Genomic DNA, 26,543 nt, shown 5'->3' with positions numbered 1-26,543 from the left:
GTCCCCACAAGATAAGACACATCATATTTTTTCAATGAGTCTAAATGCCACATTTGGGTTTTTGGCTGAAAACAGTCTGGGACCGAGCCATCAAGAAGTTACAACAACCACATAACCACAGGAAATGACACCACTTCTACTCAGCTCTCAGGAATCAGGCCCACACTCATAAGTTGTGTTTGAGTGGTCGCTCTGAAGAATAAACAGCTACATCAACATAAAAAAAAAAAAAACACTGCGCGACAGATGTAACATTACAATCATGCCCAGATGTTGTTTAGTCTATCTAGGCATCTATCCATCTGGTATCTTTTCCTTCAAATCACACCCAAGGGCAGTTGACACTGATCAACTCTGATCTGCATTCAGCCCAGGAAATGTTTATTTAATCCACCCAGGGCTTTTTCTGTCTCACTATATGTCCACCTCCAGCCTTTCTCCCTCCCTCCAGCTTTCTCTCCATCTCTCTCTTTCTCCTCTATCTCTGTCTGACCCTCCCTGATGGTTTCAGTGTCTCAGGTTTGGGTGATTGATTCTAGCTCTGGACGGCTGGCAGACAAGCAGCCTGCACACTGGTGTGCAGCAGGGACTGCACTCTGCTCTGACTCTGTGATGAATTACTGGCCTTTTAATACACACAGTAGAGACTGTCTGAGTGGGAAAAAAAGAGAAAGATGGTCTGAGAAGGGAAGAAGCCATGCTACAATTGCAATGATAAAGAGAGGACAGTGGAGAGCATGCGAAAGCAAAAAAAAATAAAAAGAAAGAAAAGATTGAGGGTTGGAGAGAAGGAGAAGCAAACATGCAAATAAGTGGGTGAAATGAGTAATAACTGCACATGTGACTAGAGAATATGAGAGCTGTGTGTGTGTAGTCCCCATTATCTAGAAAGGCCTCTCTTATTGCTTTAAATGAGTCATGCAGAGTGTGAAGACGCAGGCAGTGTTGGGAGCCAGAGGGAGGAAAAACGTTCTGCCCGTCATGAAATTGAATTAAACATTGAAACATAGTCAGTCTCTCACTTAGTCAAGTGTGATGCCGTTTCTTTGAATAGTCAGGGTTTCTTTGCCACTTCACAGCCACTAGAGAGCCACAGAGTGGAAAACAGCTTTTCACCTTCTGAATATTTTTATAAGTATGCCATCACTTGAAAAGCCTCTAACCCCAGTTCTGGTGATGCTTGAGCACGAGCTTCATCCTTAAAAAGTTAGCGAAGGTAAATGACCTTTGTATCCAATTAACCACAGCAAAAAACTGGTGTAAAAATTTCAAAGTGCATGGATAAGTCTTCTTTTTTTACTGCTTGAAAAAATTGTTATTTCTTGGAAGATGAAGGGATGTGACAACAGCGATAAAGTCCATGCCCTTTTTGTATTATCGCGTATTAAAGCCGATTCTCTGGAGACATTTAACACACAAACACATAGAAGAAATAACCAGCTGTGGCTCCTCATTTGATGAATAGTGCAGGCTGTACATCTGCAAGCTGTGGGATCTCTTAACTTGCAAAAACACGGCATTGCAGTGGCCTTTAGGTGGCTGAAACACGCAGCAACACATCCGAAATTCTGATCATGGTTAGATATTTCCATGTTCTGTAATACACGTAGATAAATAAAACCCAGCAAGAAATGTAAAGCCGTGTAACAGACAAATTAACAAAAGCTGAGATTTTTAACATGTGGGTGATGTGTTAAGACCTGTATAACTGAAAGGACATACATTATATGCACAGCTGACTAATATAACGCCAGCTTCCATTAACAAATTTTTACCCTGGTGGGCAATAAAGATATATCCTAGAACGTCTCACATAGACATGTCTAATTCCTAAAACACAGAGCAAACACACGCACACACACATTAGAGGCAGCAGCAGCCGAATTCCATGCCCACAGAAACACAGTATGAACTGACCAGAGACTAAATGATGAGGTAATCAGTATCCAGTGTTGATTTCACTGAGCCTCCAGTCACCATGAAGATGGAGAAAAGTGTATATCTCCATGGCTAATGAAACCCTGGGGATTTCAGGGTTTAGGGTTCATAAAGTATTTATGGTATGTTCATTAAGTATTGATTAAGCCGTTAGAGAACGTTTAGACACCCAGACAATCATTATGAAAGATTAGAACTTGGCATGAGGAAGAGGAAGATGGAGGAAGGCAGAAATGCGGAGGGAGAAAGAGGGTGCGGTGAGGAATGGGAGGAAATGAAGGAGACTAGAGATGAGGATGGTGTGAAGAGGGAAATGAGAGATACAGAGGAGGGAAAAGAGCAAGGAGGCAAGAGGGAAAGGAAATGAAAATTTTGCTCTTTAAATATTAATTAAGCATTCAGATAGCATTTTAGACAGCAAGGCTACCATTATAGGAGATTAGGTTTTAATCTGAGGGAGAGGAGGGGCGAATAGCAAGTAGGGAATAGAGGAAAGGACAGGAGGAGGAGGGGGAGCATGAGAAAGGAGGAAGTTAAGGATAGAGAGGAGGTGGGCTGAAGGTAGGCACATGAGAAGGAAGAATAGATGGATTAAAAGAGGAAATGAGCAGGATTACATGTAAAACAAGCTTGAAAGATAAGAGGAAGGAGCCAACACGTAATGAATAGAAAGTCTCTTTTCTCTAATCATATACTGCTTCTCTATGGAAGTGCTCTGCTAGTTGTTTTCAAAGCATTTCTTTGGCTTATGTCTTCACTTAATTTGTCCTCCTCTTTCCATCCATCCATTTTCAATACTCGCTCATTCCTGTTCAGGGTTGTTTTGGAAGGCAGTGATGTGTCATTTCTGATGTGAAGTGTTGCTATTTAAGATGCAAGCGGGACTGCAAAGAAATGTGACATTAAAGTACCGTCTCACCTCACATCCATCCATCTTGCATACAGACCCAGCCGGTGTTTTTCCACAGGTATTTAACCGTTGCTTTTGCCCTCTCTTTACCCTCTAGCTCTTCAGCAGGTGTTGTTGCATTGCAGGGTAACCAGGAAGTAGCATGATAAGAGGTGCAGACCTGCTATAATGATGCAGCAATGAGGTTTAATGGGGCTGAAAACACAGGCTGACTGGCTGGCAGGCAGGCTACACAGTCAGGGAGAGGCACAGTTGGTGTGAAGCTGTTTCCAGCTCATGACAGATGTTACAGGGAGAGAGAGAGGGAGAGAGAGACAAAGAGACGGAGAGACAAAGAGACGGAGGGAGAGAGGGGACAGAGTGAGAGGGAGAGAGGTGAGTCATTTGCAACATGCAGAGTGAGAGATCACTGAGAAGTAACTTTGTGCAAACGGCAACTTTGAGCAAAGTCAAGCAGAGTTCATTCACATGTGGGTGCTCCAAAGCACTTTAGTTCATATCCCTGAAGTACTTGTGCAAATAAATGTTTTCACAGCCAACTGTGCTGAGAGATGGTGTAGTGAAGTGTGGTGTGATTTCAATAACACACCCCTGTTGATTTTGTACCCATCTCACTCTTGATTTCCCCGGATTGAGACAATATAAATGATACAAAGGAAGCGATGGATTTTCAGGCAGGCACAGACATGCACATAATCAGCAACTGGAGGAGCCGAGGAGAGGTTAAGGCTTCCCTCTTGTTCGCGTCAAATCTGCATTCATTCCCCCTTGTTCCAGTAACCGCACACTGTACGGAAAATGTGTGCAGAAACAAAACAGCTGACCCACTTTTTGCTGGAATCGGGGAAAACCGCTGTGAGATTGTGTTTAAGACACATTGTCTTTGCATGAAATTAGCTTGCAACCACATTGACCGCAGGGATAGGAAATCTTCTGTTTTACCATTTAATCTTTTTTATGGCTTGCAAACAGGGAGAACAGGATTCTGTCAGTGTTGCCTCCACGGACGGCCAGAGGAAATTGTGCTACACACAGAGTAACTGTCGACTGGAAATTGAAACCCTTTGTGTCTTGATGCGCAAGTTGTTGTTGATAATGACAGAGTCCACAGCCACAGTGTGAGTTTGAAGCGCACAGCTGAGCAAAGCCTCAGGTGTGCTCTGGAGCTAATTTGTTTGAATGACAGAAACTCAGAGACTTGTAACTTTAAATAGTGTGACATGCAGCGATAGGTGTGTTTGAGTTTCTCCAGTGATTTCTCCACTGAATTCCTGTACCTTGGATGTGCAATGGTAACTTTATGAGCTTTAGCCTTATTAGCTCAAGACAGTGTTTCACTGCTGAATCTTCTCCTGGGTATTCATATTTTTTAGAGCCTTAAAAGTTCTCCTTTGTATCGTACAGCCCTCTCACAGCAACTGAGTATGTAAATTTACTTGTTTTCAACCCAGGCCTTATTAAGCCATTGTTTCACATTATTTTCTAATGTGCATAACACAGTCTCATTGAATCTAACCCCTGCGCTGCAGTTCGTTGCTGGGTTTGAGCAAGGTCCCATGAGGCAGTTGTTCAGGCCTTCGCAAACCAGAATATATCTTGATTTCATAAACAGAGAGCTCACAGTGTAGTCAGATACAAATTGAGAAGGTCACATACTACAATTAAATTGTTTGAAGTAAAGTTAGCAAAATAAAACTAACTGTAACCCTGACTGAAATAGTTTGCAATTTTTATTAGTAGATCATGTAGACATGTTTGATTACATTATGTATCCAAGTGTTTGAAGGCTTTAATAATTGCCTCATTGGAATGTGCTTAGGCCTTGTGAGAAATAATTAAAGGATAAGTTCATGATTTTTTAAGTCTGTTTTCAACCAATACTAGGTGCATGGAGTCCAGTTTGTTTGATTAGCGTGAATACTGTGTGCTAGACCCTGGCACGGTTCGTCGATCCACTTGAAAAGGTGGTCTTGAGCATGTGTAATGGGTTCTTGGTATGGTTCGCATCAGGTGTGAAAACCAGCTGTCTCAAAAGACAGAGGTGGACTGCTATTTAACATGTGTAGCAGTCCCCAGAAGAGTTTCAAAGGCATTTCTAAGTGCCACCGGTCCTCTCCAAAATCTGCATATTCACTAAGCATATACTGATTTCATCCTTTGAACTGCACAGCTATGGGTGAAAAAGTAGGAAGCAGGCGAGAGGGTCGTTCTTGACATTGTCTCTAATATATTATATATATTTGCTTTGAAAACCATCTCCCTGAATTATCACTTTGTGAAATTCTTAATAGTCACTTTCAACTCATGCATTTCCAAAAACTTTATAACCAGCATGTGTTTATTTCAGGGTTCTGAAAGACAAATAGAGACCTCAGGACAACAGCGAACAATATGGAGGCTGGCTGCAAGCCAAGTTTGACAAACTTTTTTTTCTCGCCTCGGACCATCTCTGAAATAATGAATTTCAATGCAACACGTGACATGCTGCCAAAAATATAGTTATGCAAGGGTTGTTTAAGTTAACAATGTCTCGGTGCTCAATTCCAACCCACATCTTGCCGGTCTGCTTTTTGTCTGCCTCTTTGCCTCTGCTCTGTTGTCTCATTTTATAGGAAAGTGTGCAAGTACATACAGTATCACTCACACATTCTTTTTGTTTCTTTTGTGGCACGCCACAACACTTCATACAGTGAATGCTCCCCTTGAATCGACCAAGTGTTAAAACACAGAACAGTAAGAGCTTGAACCTGTATCAATGGATGACAGCTGGGGAGGGTCCGGTGGTGTAGAGGTAGTTGAGGAGGCGGGTGTACTACTAGGTAGATGGGTAGGTTTGACATATGGATTTCTATAAATTATTATGTTGAGCTGTTCTGTCCATAAAACATCTGTTGCACGTCTGTCTGTCCTGGGAAAGGGATCCCTCCTCAGTTTCTCTTCCTGAGGTTTCTTCTATTTTTTTCCTGGCTAAAGGGTTTTTGGGGGAAGTTTTTCCATATCTGCTTTGAGGATCCAGGGACAGAGGGATGTCATATGTTATATAGCCCTCTGAGGCAAATAGTGATTTGTGATACTGGGCTTTATAAATAAAAGTGCTCTAGTCATTCCCCCTGTTCATACTGGACATGAAGAGATCCCTTCCGAAAAGGCTTCCAATATAAGTGATGGGAGACAAAGTCACATTCGTAGTTCTGTGCAAAAATGGCAGGCTGTTGTTTTAAGACAGGCCTAAAAAATTGTGAACCTGCCCTTTGATAAAAGCAACATATTTATGTGGTCTGTGTTGAGAAGCAGTGGAACTCTATTTTACCCAGGTCTGTGTGGAAGGTCTTGATGATCTCAGTGATGTAACTCTTAAAGGAAGATGAGTCTAAGATCAATGACAGGTTCCACAGCTGTTACATATAACTCTACGCCTTTGATGTCCCTGCTTGCATAAATGTGCGCGCACACACAAGCATGCACGCAAATGTAAAAGATTACATTCAAAGCCTGCTGTCCTGTGTGGGAAGACAACTGTGCCACTCTGTGTATTGGACACTCTGCCAAAGGAAAATCCCTGCTGACAAACAGAGATATTCAGACACAGAAAGAAAGGTAAAACACTTCAGACTTTTTCACTGGAGCTGTTCTCCTTATTCTGAGTCACTGATTACATAGATGGCTTTGGTCACAGTCGGCCAGACTTGGAACTCCCACTCACGAAATCAAACAGCTCTGGCGCATGCAAAGGAAAAGCCTCCATGGATAAAAGAAATATTTATGCTCAAAATGAGCCACATAGGGCAACTTCTTTGTCACAGAGTATTCACCCAACAGCACACATATATTGTTGTTTGACATAGCACTAAAAAAAGCTAAACATTGTGGAGTCTTACCATGTAATTTGAAGCATACAGCGTAGCAAACACTATACATACTTTAGTATTTGTTTCATTTTCCATGACAACAGTGGAATCAAATGCACAAACAGTGTCCATTTCCAGCACAGCACAGGATCCAGTGTCACTGTGTAACTTGTTAGGGTCTAGTCAAGTCAGTTTTATTTATATAGCCCAATATTACGAATCACACATTCGCCTCAGGGGGCTTTACAATCTGTACGGTATATGACACCGTCTGTCACCATCACCAGGCAAGAAAAACTGCCCCCCTCAGGAAACTTCAGGAAGAGAAACAGGGGAGAGATTCCTCTCACAGTATGCACAGATGTGCAGTAGATGTTGTGTGTAGAGATCGTACCAACATAAAATTACAATTTAAACAATCCATATCATAAAATGATACATAGACTGTGAACATATATGGATCTAAGATGATGTGAAGCAGCTTCCAGGTGTTGCCAAACAGCTGGAGCCTGAGCCACATGACCTTGTCTCCATTGTGTAACCTGGAAAGAAGACACAAACACAAGAAGCAAAATTGAAGCACCTCATTCACATAGATAGGAGAATGACAGAAAGGAGACAAGAGGAGAGGCTACTTGTGTTTCTGCTGCTTGAGTTTGCACATGAGATGAGAGGAATATAAAATATGTGAGACACTACTGTTCAATATGAAGAGCTATCTGATATAATGTATCAGATACTTTACAGGCACTTCGTGGGCACTTATTATAATAGAGCTGGACTCGTCTTGTATTGGACATGCATGTAGACTACCATCAAGATTTGCAATGATGTGAATGAATACATAGGCATCATTATGAATCATTGCATCTCATGGACAATGAAACAGAAGCTTTCACAGTTTTGTGAAATTATGAAATAATGTCTGGAAATCACATATTTAGGATTTATAGAACATAAGTATATCACGCCCCCTTTTCTCTCTCTGTCACTCTTCCTTTCTGGCTGTCTCAGTAGCAAAATGGAGCACCCTCCATCAAACCCTCTCCTGCATCCATCCCTCTTTAATTTGCCAGCACTCCAGCTCCACACACTCATGCACACACAGGCTTTTGGTCTCCTGCGGAGGATCATTTCAATGGAGTGCTGCTAAACAGAACAAAAATAATTGAAGTATACCAGTCTAACTAACTGAGAGGCACATTAGAAGGAAGTTCCCTCATTCCCTTGAAAAAAAATTAATGCAACTCAGTTAACATCTATGAATCCTGAGGGGGTTTCCTTATTGCTTCAGGGGTTCTGAGTGTGAAGCCGGTGTGCTGCCTTTTCAGTGAAATGTTTATTCCTCTTTAGAGGAGAGTTTGCCACTTGAGTTAAATTCACAGATTTTTTTTTCTTTTGCAGTTGGATATTCAGTCATAAATATGGAAATAAAGAACCTGAATGCTACTACCTTAACCTTTAATACATTTACTGCTGCAAAACTAGCTTTTAGTGGAAGGTTATAGTCCACTCTTTTATGTCTCTTACTCCAGTTTGAGCATTTTACACACTTAAAAGGAAAATAACTGTTTTGCTTAGCATAAGGGCAATCTCTTGTCTGGATTTATTATGTTGAACTGAGGAGAAATCCAACATCTGTGCTGGTTATCACAGTTCATATCTACATGTATGAACTACTGATCTCGCAGAGCGTAGTTTTGTTAAGCTTGATTATTAAGAAAAATACCATAAAGGGTTATATTATGAGACCCAATACCAGTGATTACTTTCAGGGTTACACCAAGGCTTTTTCAATCGGTGTTCAAGCCTCTAAGATTAGACTGAAATATGCAATTTCTCTCTTCTTTCTGACACTGAAACGTATGCCTGTGCAAGGTCAAATGAAGTGATGGTAACTATTTCCACATCTTCTGTCACTGTCTCTTCCAACAGCAACAGGAGCAGGACCCCACCAACCTCTACATCTCGAACCTCCCGCTGTCCATGGATGAGCAGGAGCTGGAGAACATGCTGAAGCCCTTCGGTCACGTCATTTCTACGCGGATACTGAGGGACGCCAATGGCCTGAGCAGAGGAGTCGGCTTTGCTAGGTATGCACAGAGAAAGACATACATGCACACAAACTGTCACTTACCATTATATGTGGGGAGGGCTGACCAGTTAATTGAAATTAAATCAATATTGCGATGTAATAGGACGCGTCTTTCAAATCCCAAAAGCAGCAATGTTTTTTAATGCTACACAAGCTAATCAACCAGAGGGTTGGAAACACTTGACCCTGCGGGCTTCAAGCGCACACATACTGCCTTACGCTCCATGTGACATATGCAAGAAAAGAGTAGATAAAGAAAACACCTTGTAAAATGCTACATGCAAGACTTGATGCTCACACTACTACTTTGTGAAAATGGCCAAGGCCGAGTTTAAGTACAATTAACATGTTTCCTTATTACATTGTAGGAGTAGTATAATGTGTGGGTAACAAGTGTGTAGTCGAGCAAGAGACTATCACAGCTGTCATTGGGCGAGAGGCAGGGTACATCCTGGACAGGTTGCCAGACAACCACACGGCTGACACATACAGACAGAAAACATTCATGCTCACATTCACACCTACGAGCAATTTAAAGTCACTAATTAACCTGCATGTCTTTGGACTGTGGGAGGAAGCTGGAGGACCCAGAGAAAACCATGTTTCTGATAGGGTTAGGGCATGGAGAGAACCTGGAACTTTCTTTTGTGAGGTGACAGTGCTAACCACTGCACCGCCATGCTGCCCCTTTTTAAATTCTTTAAGAGCTTCATGTTGTTATGCTGTCATAGTAAGTGTTTCAGGAAGTTTCCCAGCTAGCCACTTAGGTCTTTAGACATTGATAATTGGTTGAATTTGCGTGATGTCAGGTGACCAAAATTGATTGTCAGGACAACGTCTAATGCTAACATCCATTTGACACAGAATACTGATGACAGATGATGATGATTTTTTTTTTTGGTTTTAAGTTGTGTTATTAAGTAACTTCTGCAAAACATTATCATGTTAATGTTCACACAACGTGAAATTCTAACATCATTAGACATTTACAATATTGCCAACCCGTTTTTCATCTCAATCAAAATTTAACATCTGTCTGACAAAAGAGTCTTACTGATGTCATATTGACGTCGAGTGCCAGCTGTGTTGCTCTGTTGTAACAGTGGAAAGAGTCTTAGTACCACTACCTAGAACAACAATGTTTTTGACGTTTTTCCTCCCGGCAAAATCAAAGTAATGGGAATATTTCCAGCCACTAAATATAAACGTTTCCATCTTCCAATCTAGCTTGCTGCTTTGTGGATTAGGAATCGAAAAGGAAATGTGATTGATTGTTTGATTTCAGATCAGTAGGGGGTGAGAACAAAAGTGAGGTTGTAATGAGTTATTTGTTTTGGGGATAGTCACAATATCATTACTGAAATTTTGTTAGTAACTTGTTACACTAGTCATTACTGGGTAATTGGCCATAGGTATTATTATTATTGTAATATGTTTAATAACTGCTTATTAGCTACTAGTAACGCATTACTGCCAACACTGGTTAGCACCAAAATGAACATTGACTCCCCAACCATGGCCTGGAAGCTGAAGCAGTAATGCTTAACAACTTATTTGCAACAAGGCTTGGAGTTATTTTACTATTTCAGAGTGATAGAGCTATACTCTGTGTGCACTTTATTGTGTGAGATTTGTTACAATACAGTTACCAACAGCAATAATGATAAAAATAAGGAAGAAAATAAGAATCTTAAAAACAGTTGCATACTAATTTGTAATCACAATATTGGTCTAAAAAATATATTATTTTCCCATATCATTCAGCCCTGCTTGTGGCTCTCCAAAAATGTGTCCTCAGTGTGCAAAACAGTTATTAGTTCAGTGTGTGTGAAAGTGTTGTTAAATTTTCCCCTGTCAGTTATGATTTTCAGTTGCTGCTGAAAAAACTAATTGTACCATGCCAATTGTCAATCACATCCAAATCTATTAAAATGCAGGCTTTTGCTGGACAAACTATAATTACTTATCAGGCACAACATAATTCATACTTACCACACTATCACAAGAGGCAACATTACCCCGAGTTGACTCCCTGCCATTTACAACCAAAGGACTTCTAGCTCTAATGATACAACTGCACATTCCTGTACCCTTGGCCCCTTCACCCTGCTGTGTGCGTGCGCGTGTGTGTGTGTGTGTGTGTGTGTGTGTGTGTGTGTGTGTGTGTGTGGTCTTCTCAGTTACACCGTGAAGTGTGCCAGTGATTAGAATGCAGTTGGGGCTTCATTCAGGGTCACTGGCTATGTGTAGTAACCCTGAGACACACACACACACACACACAGACATGCATGCTCACATACCACACGCACACAGTCTCTCTCTCCCTCTCTCCTGTCACCATTTTTCTCTCCCACACACACACATACACACACACACATTCACACACTGGCTTTTGCTTGCCAAGCAGGCAATTAGTCATTGAGCTGTGATTGGGTGAGCAGAGCTGAATGGGGGCAGACAAAGAGGACATGACACACAACAGATCAGACTGAATGGAGCTTTTAAACCCGGACAAAGGAGAGGAAACCCCATAGAAAACACGCAGACACACAAGCGCACACACATGCACAGGCCTACCTCAGGTGTTTTACTCAAGCATACATAGACAAGCAAGCAAAATAGGCAGGCAATTATGTACTTACTGTATCACAGGACACATTTACACGCACACACATCCATATAAAGTACATTCACACTTCTTTAAGAACCACAGTACATTTCTTGAATATTGAACATAAGGAGCTGATTGTCCTAAAGTAGCACCTCTGTCTTTCTCTCCCCTCTGTCAGGATGGAGTCGACAGAGAAGTGCGACGTGGTGATTCAAAATTTCAACGGGAAATTCTTGAAAACCCCTCCAGGCATGACAGGTAGGTGTCGATCACCCAGACAATTGTGTTGCACCTGGCAAAGCTTGGGTTTTTTCTTTAGCGATAGTGAGGTGTTTCTCTATAGGTCAGGGTGCTCATATAGATGCAGCACCATGTGGTCATCCACTCAATCTTCCTACACACACCAAGGTTGCTGCACTCAAAGGTCGGATTATTTTAACTCAGTTGCCGCCAGCCTTTAAAATCACCTCCAATAAGTCCAGACCTTTGTATGTGTTGATAAAAATGTAATGGAAGTCATCTTCTGCGTCTTATTTTAAGAACACAGCAATCTTGTCATGTTTCACCTGTGCACACAGTGATGTTGCTATGTGCACATCATGATAAGGTGGACAGTCTGCAGGAACGAGGCTGGGTATTGTGTGAAAATCTTCAACGCCAGTCCAAACACTACCTGGTATTGCTACCAAAATTATACACACCTCCAGCACCTTTGTTTGATGAATCTAAAGGAATTCATTTGAATACTCCTGTAACTGTCGCAACTATCCCTTTGTTTTCATGAATGAATCACATGTTTTATCAGTTACAGTCACGCAAGGGACATTTCCGCCTTTTGGTGTTACAACATCTGTCTGTGTAGAAGCACTGTCAGTGCGACTGATAATATATCAGCATCATCTCTGCTGCTCTCTCTCCCTCTCTGTCCTCTGCTCCCCAGACCACCTTGAGTTGATTCAGTAGGAAGATCTGAGTGATTAATTGACTATTGACTGTGCAGGACACAGATTGAGACACACACACATGCATGAGGGGAAGAGACAAGGGGGAAGGAGGGGTTGTAGGGAGAGAGAGACAAAGGGAGGAAGAAAGGATGGGAGAAGAGGAGGAGGAGATGCAATGAGGATGAGATTAAGGATGTCGTTGGGATTAGAAAAAAAAGACAATGGGGGTTGTGTGGGTGTGAGAGAGAATGACATATAGAGAGCCAAGTGGGGTGACTAAACATGAGTGAGATAACAGAACGGGGACAAGGTGGTAGAAAAGAGAAAGCTGAGGTGGGGAGAAACAAACTGAAAGTGACACAGAATGAGAGAGAAGAGATGGAGATACAGTACGATCAAATATAGATAGAGAGATGGGAGCTGCGCCACACTGAAGAAAATGGAAATCAAGGACAGACACAGAGAGCTGTGCCCCATGCCCTGGCAGTATGATTTGTGAAGTACAGCATGGTGGGCGGCTCAGTTTCTCACCCGGACACACACGCACACACACACACACACACTGCTGTACTTCTATATACTGTGAGGTATGGCTGTGTAATTTTCTAGCAAGTGAATGATGTATCTTTCCATTCGTAGCTGCTGCTTTCTTCAGCCTGTGTGGGTGTCAGTGTGTGTGAGAAACACAGAATCTTAACAACTCCTGCAAGCAAAAACCACAACTATCAGGACAGGAAACAGTCATGAGTTTCATGGTAGTGCTCAGGTTGACAAGTTTGATTCCATGACATATCTGAAAAGGAAATTTTGTGGTGCAGATTGTTACATATTGTCAATGAACTGGTTATTGTCTCAGCTGATTTGATCAAATTTTCTTAAAGCAAGGTTAGGCACTTTAATGTTGGTGTTACTGCTCTGTTTTCAGGTTTAAGAAAATCTAGGCTGTGACGGGAGACTTTGGCCAATCACAGGTCATTTTTGAGAGACGGCATTCCTATTGGTTGTTCTACAAATGTAGACACAGCCAAGTGTTTTGGGGATGGCTGCTAGCCTTAGCCTTCTGCTAACTGGAGCCAAGGACTTACAGCTGTGGCTTCATGTTCACGTTTACTCGGCCTAGCTAATCTTAAAATAGTTTTCATATTAACAGGGAATCAAGTGACTTTGTGTGATGTTATAGAGGTCACTCATGGTGATGAACCCACAGAAAATGATCACCCAACTCTGCAGATAACCCCAGCTCTGAGGAGCTTACAGTACCATTCAGCTCAAGGTTTTGGTTTGGTGCCTGTAGAGGGCAGCTGTTTTCAGTGAAAAAGCTCTAAAAAGCCCCTGCATGCTATCATCCCAGCACCAAACAGCAGACAGAGAAACTAAGTGTCTACCTAACTAAAAAGTCAGATATTTTCCTCAGCAGCTGTTGGAGATCAAAAGGGATCTAAAAGAAAACTAACTATTGGACTAACATTAATCAGGTGGACAGAGGCAGGACTTCAAATGAAAGCCAGTGTACAGTGTCTGCTGGATGTATAAGTGAGCAAACATGTTCATCATAACAACATTTAGAAGGCGACAGTATGCCATTGTTGTATTCCCATCTTGTTGTGTTGCCCCCAAGTGGCCAAAAAGATTTAAAAAAAAAAAAAAAACAAGTTTAAGTTTTAAGGGGAACACCAGCTAAACTAAGAATTCCAATATGATTTTTCATGACCCAGGAAAGTTCAATCAATATTTTATATTATAATCAATATTTGTGAACATCAGCTACTGTCTTTTAAAGCCAGAAACCAGAGAAGTCTCAAACTTGTGATGTCACCAAGTGTAAAGTCCGAAGCTGCTACATGAGCAATTAATGGGAGGCTTATTTTGTGGACCGACAAAATGTTTGTTAACTTTTTTAAATACCCAGTCGAGCGAGCTTTATTTATTGTAATATCCTCAGTTCTGAAACAGAGATTGTACAGATATACTCAGAACACTCCCTCTGTCTATACCCACCAAGTTGCTGACCTCTATATTAAAAGAGACGCATTGCTTGTCTTTGCCAGAGGTGTCCATTTTATGCTTTGTGTGTGTGTGTGTGTGTGTGTGTGTGTGTGTGTGTAAGTGAGTGTATTAACGCACATGGTCCAGTTAAATTGCTCCGAGCTCACAAACCAGTGAAATTGGGAGAAATTGACCAACCAAATCCATAGTGTACTGATCCACAAAACACATACACACAAATACACATTGTTTTTACCTATCTAATACAGAGAGAGAAACTGTGTGTCTCTAAAGCCAGGTTCTGTTGATTTATGTCACTGATTTTCTGTGTCACTGACAGTCTGTGGCATTTCCAAGGCTGTTGCTGTGACATTATGACGGACCTTTGTGCTTTATTTTGTTGACTTTAAAAAAACACCATAAAATCACTGTTATCAAAGGTTAAAGCTGCTATTCTGATACAATGTTACGTGTTACTGTATGTGTGCATATCATTGAGTGAAGTGTTCCTGTGTGTCCGTCTGATTAATACCACAGTCTGTCCATCCAGGCTGATGTATTGACAGGCAAAAGTAATATTTTACTCTCTAGCTGCAAGATTAATGCCGACATTGATCACATGACCAGAGCTTCCATCAGCCCTCGTTAACAGGAAGTCCATTGATCCTCAGCTGTCTGACTTCTACGGGTGGTTCCCGTCATAGAGATAGAGTGTCTTGATTGGGCGCAGATTTGAATATCTCTGCTCTGTACCTTTTATATGATACAGAATGTGCTGGATTTTAGTCAGACAAATGTATATCGTCTTCATTATTAGGTTACTTATGAATACAGGATGTAAAAAATAGGTTGGTACCGCAGCTTTTGTTCTTCCCCATGAATAAAATGTGTTGGAAACATTTGTACTGCTCCTAATGTCTCATGACATTAAATGAGTAGAGCCGTCCTGCAAATTCGACATTTCAATCTGATGTTTGAATCGAGTAGTCAGTCTGTGTATTTACCATACGTTGTAATTCTGTCTTCTCTGTGCTCGTCATTCAATAATGTTCTGCCCCCATACTGTGAGGGCGAGAGTGAGCACCCTCCCTATCCAGCCATAAAGAGCACACGTCTTCCACAGCTTCATCATGACCACGACACTTCCTGTCAAAGCTTTATATAAATCTTTCTTGTTCTTGATGACAGATTCAAACAGTCGGCACTTAATACGGAAAACAGACTGAAAATAAGTGCATGTTGACTTCAAAGGTGTGCCCAAAGATAAAAACACAAAGTGATGATTCTGCATTTCTTTTGATATCATGGACCAGGGTGGGAGGAAAATGTCACCGGGCTTCTCCTCCATTTCTCTCCACTTAGTAAGTGAAAATCTGCTTTAAAGAGGATTATTATCTCACATCTCTGGTCAAGAATGATTAAGTTTCCATTCTTATTATAATTCACATTAGCAAATCTTTCTCAAAAGCAGATCTGAGAGTCAAATTTGGGTGAGATTACTAGAATAATACATGTAAACGCCATTTTAAGTAATGAATCTTTTCTTCTTTTCTTTTTTCCATATTGGAATAAACTCTCAATACAATAATAAAAATGTTTCTATTTATATCCAGTTTTACAGTCTACTCCCCAGACTGCCAGCACACATGCACACACACATACTAGACTCCTCTCTAAAGGTTGAGAGTAAAGAAATCTTGAAGTTTCATTACTGTTTGAGATTTTGTAATAATGAGTCCTGATTTGATACCCGTGCAGCCCAATAATACAAATAAATTGCCGTCTGACCTTTAAATTCTTGAATGATTGAATCAGGGCCTGTGGTTACTTTTTGTGTCTCAAAGAAAACAACTACATATGACCTGGTCAGATACTGTTTAACAAAAGTATATAAATTAGTAAATAATAAGTAATTAAAGGCAGGGTTCAGGAAATAAGGGGGGATATTTGCCTCTCCATATTACTTCCATCCGTTTGCATCTCCCCTCGTTGTCTTTCCTTGGCTTTGAACCAGACTAGTCTGCGAGCTCATGTTTCATTTGCTCTTGCAGATGCGTCTGCTCTCCCCCTACTTTGGACAGATTTCCAGCAGCCTAAGACGTGCCAGGCCAGTCACAACCGTTTATCTGATATGGGACGTGTGTGAGACGGAGACCTAAAGAGGAGCACAGTTAAGGTGTTTTCTAAAACAACCAAGATGGCTGCAGCTAATGTGGAGCTTTCTGTCGAAGCTGCTATTGCATCAGTTATGAAGGAACTGGACAGTATATTTTTTCTAAAAGAAGAACAATCAATTGCAATTAAAGAGTTGTATAAATGAACTGCATACCAGTGGCCAGATCTCCCTACTCATCTCCCAGCTCAAATGCATCATCCGGTGGATTTTGCTGGCACTAGGGCTCAAACTGCACATTTTTCTTCCGCATTTTTATATTCCTGCCACCATGGACACATAATATACACACAGTATAGAATCGGATCGAGACAGAGAGATGCCCCCTCTCCCGTTCTCTCTCAAACTCAGACCAAACTCCGATCAAACTGTGAAACTAGGCAGTGCTGATAAAATATAAACCAATATGCTGTTACTGCCTATTTTCCACCTAAAATGTCTTCAGAAACATGTTTTAGTACACTGTTGGGCTGTAATATGAGAATTTGTGAACACAAACTGGGCAACATGTTGTTTTCTGTATTATAAAAACAAAGGCTGAAAGAAAAAAAGAGATCAAATGGTAAAACTAGACAGTGCTGATGAAATTTAGATAAATATTTCTTACTGCATTGCCTATTTCTCACCTGAAATGTTTTCAGAAATATGTTTTAGCCCAGTGTTAATTTTGACAGCTATTTCAGATTTAGTCTTGAGTCGACAAAATTCATGACATTTTAGTCAACTTTTAATCATTGTGTCTTCTATATGTTTTTTTTATTATCTTTAAACTAATCCAGTTATGCTTATTCATGTATCAGAAATTAGAATCAAGTGACAGGTTGCAGAAATATAATAATATTTTTTTTTCTACAACCACAAATAATTTTCACACACTTACAAACTGTCATTTCTTTAGCAGTTTTTGACAGGTTTAAGGGGTGATTTACGAGCACACACTTACTGATCATCACATGGCGCATACTATTTACCGGAGTTTACCAGCCCGTCGCTCATGCAGCATTTGAAGATAATTACAAGCGCTGCCATTCTCGGCTTTCAATGTCCGATAGTCCGCCATAGACATTTTCGTCACGTCTCGTCTCATCAATGAAAATGAAACATAGATTTCATTTTAGTTTTCAGTATCAAGATCTATTTTAGCTCATCATTGTCTCATTTTTGTCATGAAAAATAGGCAGTTTTTTCGTCATCGTTTTCGTCAACCAAATTAACACTGTTTTAACCTACCGTTTAACTGTAATTCAAGATTGCCTGTTACCAGCTGGCCACCCCATTGTTTCCAGTGTCAAAATGGACAAGCCTGAATCAAATCAAATTTTGCCTCTTGAGCAAAAGCGAGTGCCACAGCTCTTCACTCTGTTTTTTCTTGTCATAGACACAAATGTCAAAAATATTTGTGTTTCACAGTAGTTTTGTGAAACATCTTTCCAGCAGTGAAATACTGTTTAAAACTTTTCTTGAGAAGAAAGATGGATTTGGCAAAAGTTTCATACACCAAGTCAAAATATACCAGCTCATCTCTGCACACTGTAGTCTGTTAAAAATGTTTCCATCACTCAGGTGTCATTTTTTACCCACCCTTGCTTTTTGTCATGTCCTGCCTTTATGTGCTGTGATTGGCCATCTACCCCAGGCGGGCCTGGCCTCTAGTCACTCAGCGCTGCATCTCTGTTTATGTTATTTCTTTTTGTCTCCTCCTCTCCTCCCAGTTATCCTCTCACCCACTATCACCTCTGCCCCACATCTAATCTCTGTACTTCTTTTACTTGTTTCTAATCATTCTGTCTCTTTCTCTGCCCCTATCTGATATAGTGTTGTAGTTCTAATAGTTCTCTTTGTCCTGCCCTCCCCTAATGGTAAGACAAACGGAGGACAAAAAGAGTCCTGATCTCTGAGAAGACCCATTATCATTCAGTAGTTTCAATAATCATCAGGAGGCTTTTAAAAATGCGTTCAGCCTTAAATGTGTGTGGTATGATCACGAGGCATTAAGCCCCCATTCATTGCAGAAGTGGTTCAATACTTTCATAAATGGGAAATAAATTTTATTTGATGTTCCTGATAATGCAGAAAAAGAATTGAACAAGGCTGTTCTAAGAGAGAGATGGTGTAATTATGTGGCAGTATTGCACTGTCAGACAGTCAGCTTACATGTGTTATTTGGATTTTTTTTTTATACTCAAACGCGTCTATGGGGTTAAAATCTGTTCCTTTTGAAGCTCTGACCAAATCGCATCAATGCTGTCAAGTTCTGAAAGTTACAAAGACATTTGGTGCTATCTTAACATCATTTTGGGAATTCGATTCTTCTATAAATATGTCAGTGCATAAATACATTTTATTCCTACTTGTCTCACAGCCAATGCTTTTTGGGTTGCTTTATTTTTATGACAAGGAAATGTAGTAAACGTCCTCTCCCTTGGTGATGCTGTCAGGGAAAGGTTTGGTGAGTGGTTGTCAGTGTCAGCTTGCACTTTACAGGGCAGCCACACAGGGCAGAGATCATCTTAGTTTTCTTTTAAATGTAATAAGTGTAAATATTTTCTAAATCTCAGCTCACTGTCTCGTCTCACAGTCCTTACTTTTTTGTTTATCACAGTAGACATATCTGTTAAATTTTTAATGCGATAAAAGACATAACTGTTAAATTTTTAATGCTATCAAAGTGCTAATAGCAATATGAATAAACATTTTCTCTCAAATATATATATTTTTTTATTTTGGTGGCAAATAGTCAGCACCCTCTCATGTGTGATGCTTGAACAAGTAACCCTCTAAAGTGCTTATTGTTCTGTCCCGGGGCTTTGAGCTCTTTGATGCCGGGTGTCTTAAAGAGGAAAAGAAGAAGGAGGACATCCCATTCAGCCCAGCTAAGGGATTCCTCATTTTGTCACATTTGGGGATTGGATCCCATTTTCCAACTGAATGATTTCCCATGTTGCCTGCTAATGGATTGGATTGGATTTTAAATGAGAATTTTCCCATTTGAGGGATTGGGCCTCACTTATGTGGTATACCCGCTCTTCCAACAATGAAAAGTGAAACCATCATGGCGTCAGCAGCTGAGGGTTTTCACTTACCTACAGATTGGTGCCTTGCTTAGAAGCACCAAAGATCTATAGTGTGTATCTCCATTCACTCAACCAGACTACTAGAGTAGCCTGTGTTTTTCATCCTTCCCCATATTTTCCTTTACCTCCTATTTCTATTCCTGTGTCCCTCTCACCAGAACGTAGATGGATATGTTTGTTTGCTCTGCTGGAGTTTTAACAGTTTCTGTGTTGCCCTACTGTGGTTTGCAATATCCCACAGCTCCAATGAGTGGTAACAGTGTGTGATCCACTCTTCGCAGTGCAATCTACCCACCCTGCTACCTATGTACACATCCTGTCAGTTAAACACAAAACGCCACAGATCGAAAACTCGTTCCTCCCCCCCCGTAGCATTCACCTGTGCACACACACATTCAGACAGGCACACAACAAACCTCTCTGTCATTTTATTGACACCACTTGCAGTCTTCAAGCCTTTTATTTCCTATTTGCATCGCCTGTCTCTGCAGCGACAGGATGTCACAGTTTGTTCCCAAATGAAGCAAAAAAAACAAAAAACAAAATCTGGAGTGAAACTTTTCACCATCTGATCCACAGAGCTGTAACACTTTGATAGATAAATTAAACTGGTAAATCAGCCACTGCAAGCCGTGGTTAATTAGTACAAATAAATCTTGTAAACAGTTTCCAATTTGAGCGAACAAACCCCATGTAGTATTTTTTTTTCTGTTCACTTCAATTACTTGCTCTTGTCAAGTTTGCAGCTCTTGGCAACAACTTATTTTCTTCGATTGCACTGACTACAAGGAAACACATGTACAGTGACGCACAACTACAGTACACACACCACATAGTAGCTCTGTGTGTGGGTGTTTTTTTTTTTTGTTTTTTTTTTTGTTTGTTTGTTTTTGATCTTCCAGTATTTTAGTTCACACATTCTTCATAGGGATGAAACTCAGAGGCACATTTTATGGCAGAAACAAGATATTCAGATCTAGTTTGCAACTTTTCAAATTGGCATGAAAGATGATTCAAGAGTCACAAATTTACAATTATAATAAGACTCCTTTAATCTTAATATATGCAGATTAATGAATGTGTAACCTATAAACTCTATAAAGACATGGACCTTTCACTCCCACTGTACAAAATGAACCAAAATATCCTGTATAAGGTTACTACCATCTTTTGCATGTGAAGTCAGTCATGCAGTTGCAGTCTCCACAGTCTTGGATTCCCACCGATTCACCCGTCCCACCAGTTGCAAGTGGCGCCATTGATCGCAAACAAAAAGATTGGTACACACAGCTGTCGAACTTGACGTCAAATCACATTTTAAGAGCCAAGTCATTTTTTTTATATTGCATATTTAAAAACAACAGGAGTCGAGCCAACTTTTTTTTCCAGTTACGGCAGATGGGTTATGATCTGTCTAAACACGTTTACATTATTAAAATGTAGAAGGTGCATAAAAGGAAATAATACATGTATTACAATAAAATAATGATAGAGAGAAGTTTAGATGAAAAAGAAGAAGCCAAAACAAAGCAAAGCAAACTAATAAATAAAGGCAGATTTATACTTGTGTGTCAGCTCAATGCAGAGCCTCCAGTGTAGCCTACGCACATGGCCTACGCCCTTGTGAGCATTTATACTTGTGAGGTGGTGTGTCTGTGTCACTCTGCAATTACACCTAATAACCACTAGTTGGCAGTGGGGTTGGGGTGCTGTAAGGTTTAGTCAATTAAAAATGCATCCAAAACACACATCAAACATGGCTTGATAGAGACAATTTCAAACACAAGTACACAAATCGGCTTCACTATAACTCACAGTATTCACAGACAAAGCACTTGTATTTTGCTGGACACATTTTTCCCATGAATACAACATGCTAATGTTATTAGCATGAGCCTATAGCCTTTTACACTGTATAAATTAGCCTAGCAAATGGCGGAGATTTCCTAGACACATACGAATCCAAGATAAATCACACACTAGACTGAAAATGCTGTTATTGTGGAGGCTTTATTATCTACACAATTTATTGTTTCTCATCTGTGAAATTAAAGTCAATAAAAGCTTTGTTTCCACTGAGGGAAATGGTTTCAGCCTACAAAAATAGCCAGGAGGTCTGCATCGCCGCTATGTGTAGTTACTGGGGAGGTGCACGTCAGGTTATGGCATAGTGTACAGCGTCGATTTGACGCAGAAGTATAAATGCGAGGATGCTGAAAAAATTAGCCTTATATGTAGCATCTAATAGCTAATTAGAACCAAACTTATTGGAAAAATGAGAAAAATGAACACATGAACATGTGTTAGTGTCATAATTACTATCAAATACTATCCCATTCGCTAACATGGAGGGCGTGGGGTTTATATCCTGCACTGCAGCCAGCCACCGGGAGGCGATCAAGATGTTCTGGCTTCACTTTTTGGTAGCCGTCTTGTCATCGCAGATCTTTTTTAAACCTCCCCCCAATTCATAGAAGCAAATGACAAACATTGGAGAACAAGCTGAGGCTGTGTTAACTACAAAATCTGCATCCTATTTATTTCCATTTTAACTTCATACATCCATAGATGATGAATAGATCATCTGTGGATCTAGTCATCGTAGAAAATCTTAATGTCTTTCATCATTTCAGTCCTGAATATGAGAAACAAGAAAATATGGTGTACAAGAAGTACATTGGGTAATAACTTGTTCTGTATACTACAAAAACTCCTGTTATTCACAGAGTCAATAAAGATGTCTTTATTTCTGTTAACCTAAAGATTAGATTGGGGTGGCTGTGGCTCAGAGGTAGAGCGGGTCGTCCACCACTGAACCCCAAATTGCGTGTGTGAGTGTGTTACAACTGAGTAGCAGGTGGCACCTTGTATGGTAGCCTCGGCCACCAGTGTATGAATGTGTGTGTGAATGGGTGAATGTGACTCGTAGTGTAAAAAGCACTAGGTGCTATACACCTATGCAAGGTGCTGTACAAATGCATGTCCAATATAACCTTTATGAATAATAAACCACATTTGTGATCAAATGTGACCATAGTATAAACTTAATAGAATAAAATAAAGACAGTTTTTCCCTGCTCTCTGTGTGTATCCACTCTGACTCTTTCTGTTACACTGAAGATCCACTGAGCAGCCAATTCTGCCTCGATTAATTTTCTATGAGAGCCGAGCATCTTTGCTCTGTAAACTAAGCAATGATGTTGGGATGGATTTCCCACCCAAACTCCTCACCTGTCGGGACACTGACAAGAAAAACACAGCCTTGAGTGAGAGGGGGAATATTGTTGCGCTCGGGGCTACAAAGATCGACTTATGTGTGACTGTGGCAATCATTTTTGCTCATTCGATTTGGATTGAATTGCATTTCTTCGATGCCATGTCCTGTTTACTAAGAAATAACATATGTGAACTCTTTAGATATCCAAATATTTGGTTCAGACAGTGTTAATTAACTTGACATGCCCAAAAGTAACCTATTTTAGGGGGCAGACACAGCTGTACCCGAATTCATCATGAATTCATCACTTTGTGTTACAGAGCCGCAAGAGTGAGAGCAGCAGGGGTCAAACTGACAATTAAAAATGTCCTTCTTCCTTTTAAAGCTCTCTTGTGAAATGCAACAGATTGTAGTAATGTAACAGTGAAAGCAAGCTGAATAATTAATTTGATGCACCAGTTTGAGCAGACAGGTAATCTTGTCTCTGGATGCTTTGCGGTTGTTGTTGCCTCCTGATTGTTTGGTGACTAAGTTTCCCTCTGAGGAATAAATAACATTTGTTGTTGTCATTATCATCATCAGTATTTATGGCTTGTCACTGTGCCTGTGAATGAATATAAAGTGAGAAGTTTTCTCCCTCAGAGAAATGCATGATATCACAATTCTGCCACCGCAGGCATCACCTAAAGCTACCACAGCAGTGATATTACACATCTGTTTTTACATTATAGCTGGAACATGATGTCAATAACATTTTAGATTTGTCTGTTTTACACATACTGGTCGAGTCTGTAAATAAAAGTCATTGCAAGTGCTTCACCCCACATTTGCTCTGTAGAGGTAAAATACAGATAAATACTGGCTCTGTTGCACAGATTAATTGTTTTAATGAAATGGCTCAATAGACAAAATGCCTTCATAGGTTGGCTGATTTTTGCAGTGTATCCTTTTACTTTTTGCACATTAGCCAATAGTGATTAATTAATAGCCAGTGGAAATCCTTTCACCATTGGTGCCCCATTAAAATTCAGGCCTATGAGTAATTTTGCATCAATGACAAATTAGGGCAGGAAAAGTCTGGCTTACAGGATGTAGACTGTGCTTATAAGTCTGTCATTGGCTTTTGCATTCTGGACTTAACACCACCCAAGATGATTGTGATTGGTTTAAAGAAATACAAACAACACACAACCCCAAACAATCCAGCTGGACTTTTTTCCAGTGCTGACAATGTGCTAAACAAAGTGTGGAGACTATGGCAGGAATGACAATTATGTCCTCCTCTGAAGGTGATAATCAACAATAGCAACAACTAAAAAGAACTTTTCCAAAAACACATTTAGTTGTATTGACTTTTTTGTATCTTACTCAAACAGGAACACATGCACACACAGTCATAAACTGAGACATACACAGATATACATACTGCATGTGCAGGATCAAACATTATTTTGTCTTAATCCTATATTTCACGTTATTCTTTTATTTCAATTAGTTTGCTGTCTTAAGCTACAGCTCACACACTTAATCTTCTCTGTGTTTTATGTGTTATTTCGGTGGTATTGTGAGATGCCTTGACAGTATAATCTGACATGCCAGATTTAGGTAATAATAGGAATAAACTCCAGGTATCCAAGAATGTGGCAGCAGCGCACAAAAATTTTAATAATCTGTCGAGGAGAAAAAAAAGACAACTTTCTCCATCTGTGGGCTTGTCCACATGTCCTGCCCAGCTAAATATTGTCCTCCTGCAGATGTCTCCAAAAAAAATACTGAATTTAAGCTCCGGATGCACTGCGGCAACCAAAATATTATAACAATATTGATGTATGTGTGTGCGTGGGTGTGTTTGTGCATGTAAACACTGGCCCATAGCACTGGGCCAGTGTTTAATGTCTGGAGCCATTTCACCAGCTCTAATACAGAAAGCAGCTTGCAGCCACATTGTTGTGTATGTGATTTTTTTAATGTCTGTGCATGTGGCTGTATGCTACTATAGGGGATAGCAGGCTAGACACTGGCCTTATTCCAGTTACTGTTGTTGTATGTCACTTTTAATAAGCACAGTTTCTCCACCAAAATTTCCCTCTGTTGTCACGTTGCATGCTTTACTGACTGAGTGTTAACATGTGGGGCACCAAGTAAGCGAATGGCGGGAAAAGTACACGTTTAGATTCGTTCTTTAGCAGGAGAGCAGACATGTTTGGTTAATTTTATTTTGCTCTTTTGGGATCGGCCTCTTAGCGTTTTTGCATCACTAATTATAACAATAAATAGCCCCAGTTTTTTATTAAGTTCAAAAACACAAACCTTTTGGGCGGCACGGTGGTGTGGTGGTTAGCACTCTCGCCTCACAGCAAGAGGATTGCCGGTTCGATCCCGAGCGTGGGAGCCCTTCTGTGCGGAGTTTGCATGTTCTCCCCGTGTCAGCGTGGGTTCTCTCCGGGCTCTCCGGCTTCCTCCGGGCACTCCGGCTTCCTCCCACAGTCCAAAGACATGCAGATTGATAACTCTAAATTGTCCATAGGTGTGAATGTGAGCGTGAATGGTTGTTTGTCTCTATGTGTCAGCACTGCGATAGTCTGGCGACCTGTCCAGGGTGTACCCTGCCTCTCGCCCAATGTCAGCTGGGATAGGCTCCAGCCCCCCCGCGACCCTCAAGAGGATGAAGCGGTTAGAAGATGAATGAATGAACACAAACCTTTTGCTGTCTGTGTGATGAGCCTGATGCATAAAAATAACAGATTCAACTCAAACCACAGAGGTATCCTTTTCATGAAAATACAGAGGATGAACACTTGTTTTAGATCAGCAGGAGTTTCTTCTGTCTTTGTGTGGTACTTTAGAGAAGATGCAGAGAAGAAAGTGTCCTGACTATAAACTTGACAAGTTGTCAGCCGTCGACAATGTGGCTTTCTCTGTCTGTCACACCAGTAAAACCAAACAGAACGCAGATGCTGTCTTCATATCATATTTTCTCACACTTATGAAGCAATAATCATTCATCACACAAACGCACATCAGTGTGTTCCTTTAACTTGTGAGGGCATAAATACATTCTCTCCTCTCCCTATAGAGCTGACAGTTAAGTTCTGCCTGCGTCATTCTCAAAGGCATTTTAACATATTCTGAACCTAATCCCATTTTAAATTGAAAACTAGAATTCACAACTATTTTATATGAATAATAGTACCCTTTTCATCTCTCTGTCAGCCATTATTACTATATATTGATTCCACCTGAGGCCCAACTCATAAAAGCTTTTACATTTGCATCACACAGACTATGTGTCACTAAAGGTTTTGCCAAAGTCTCAAATTAACACAAACAGCCACCACAGGAACTCTCAGGAACCATTGCAGAAACTCAGAAAACCTTACCGAACAAGGGTCTGAATGTCGTTCTTCTGACCTTAGAGCTTGAGCTCCTGGAGCTCAAAAGTCTAAGCTCTAGGGATAATACTTTCAGGTGTCTGAGGAAGTACTGGGGTGGAGAGAACACAATAAACAAATACAACAATTTCAGCACGAGTATGTGGACTTAGATTGTTGCTACTTTGGAAACAGGTGTTCTGGAGTTTTCAGCCTCCTTTTCCACATCTGCGTTTCTCTTTTGCATCCTTTCATTGGATCTATGCAAATATCAGCAACAAAGACCAACAAAATTACTTTCTGTGTGAAAAAGTGTGTATTATTGGACTAATTTTTCTTATCAAAAGGTTCCATTGATGCAGGAGAAACACAAGCA

At 40.5% G+C, this 26,543-nt stretch overlaps 1 protein-coding gene across 4 annotated transcripts in view; it reads left to right on the top strand.

Moving 5' to 3' along the window:
- The window catches only part of LOC117265752 (RNA-binding motif, single-stranded-interacting protein 3-like), a 149,044-nt gene that overhangs the window by 90,992 nt on the left and 31,509 nt on the right, over positions 1-26,543 (top strand). For all 4 annotated transcript variants that reach the window (XM_078171919.1, XM_033640428.2, XM_078171920.1 and 1 more), the window contains exons 5-6: positions 8,632-8,789; positions 11,581-11,660. In XM_078171919.1, the coding sequence (XP_078028045.1) occupies positions 8,632-8,789; positions 11,581-11,660 (238 nt within the window). The remainder of the gene's footprint in view (positions 1-8,631; positions 8,790-11,580; positions 11,661-26,543) is intronic.

This window comes from Epinephelus lanceolatus, chromosome 10 (genome assembly GCF_041903045.1).
Source record: "Epinephelus lanceolatus isolate andai-2023 chromosome 10, ASM4190304v1, whole genome shotgun sequence".
Lineage (NCBI taxonomy): Eukaryota > Metazoa > Chordata > Actinopteri > Perciformes > Serranidae > Epinephelus > Epinephelus lanceolatus.
The sequence above is the reverse complement of the archived record's forward strand: the minus strand, read 5'-3'. Positions and strand labels throughout refer to the sequence as shown.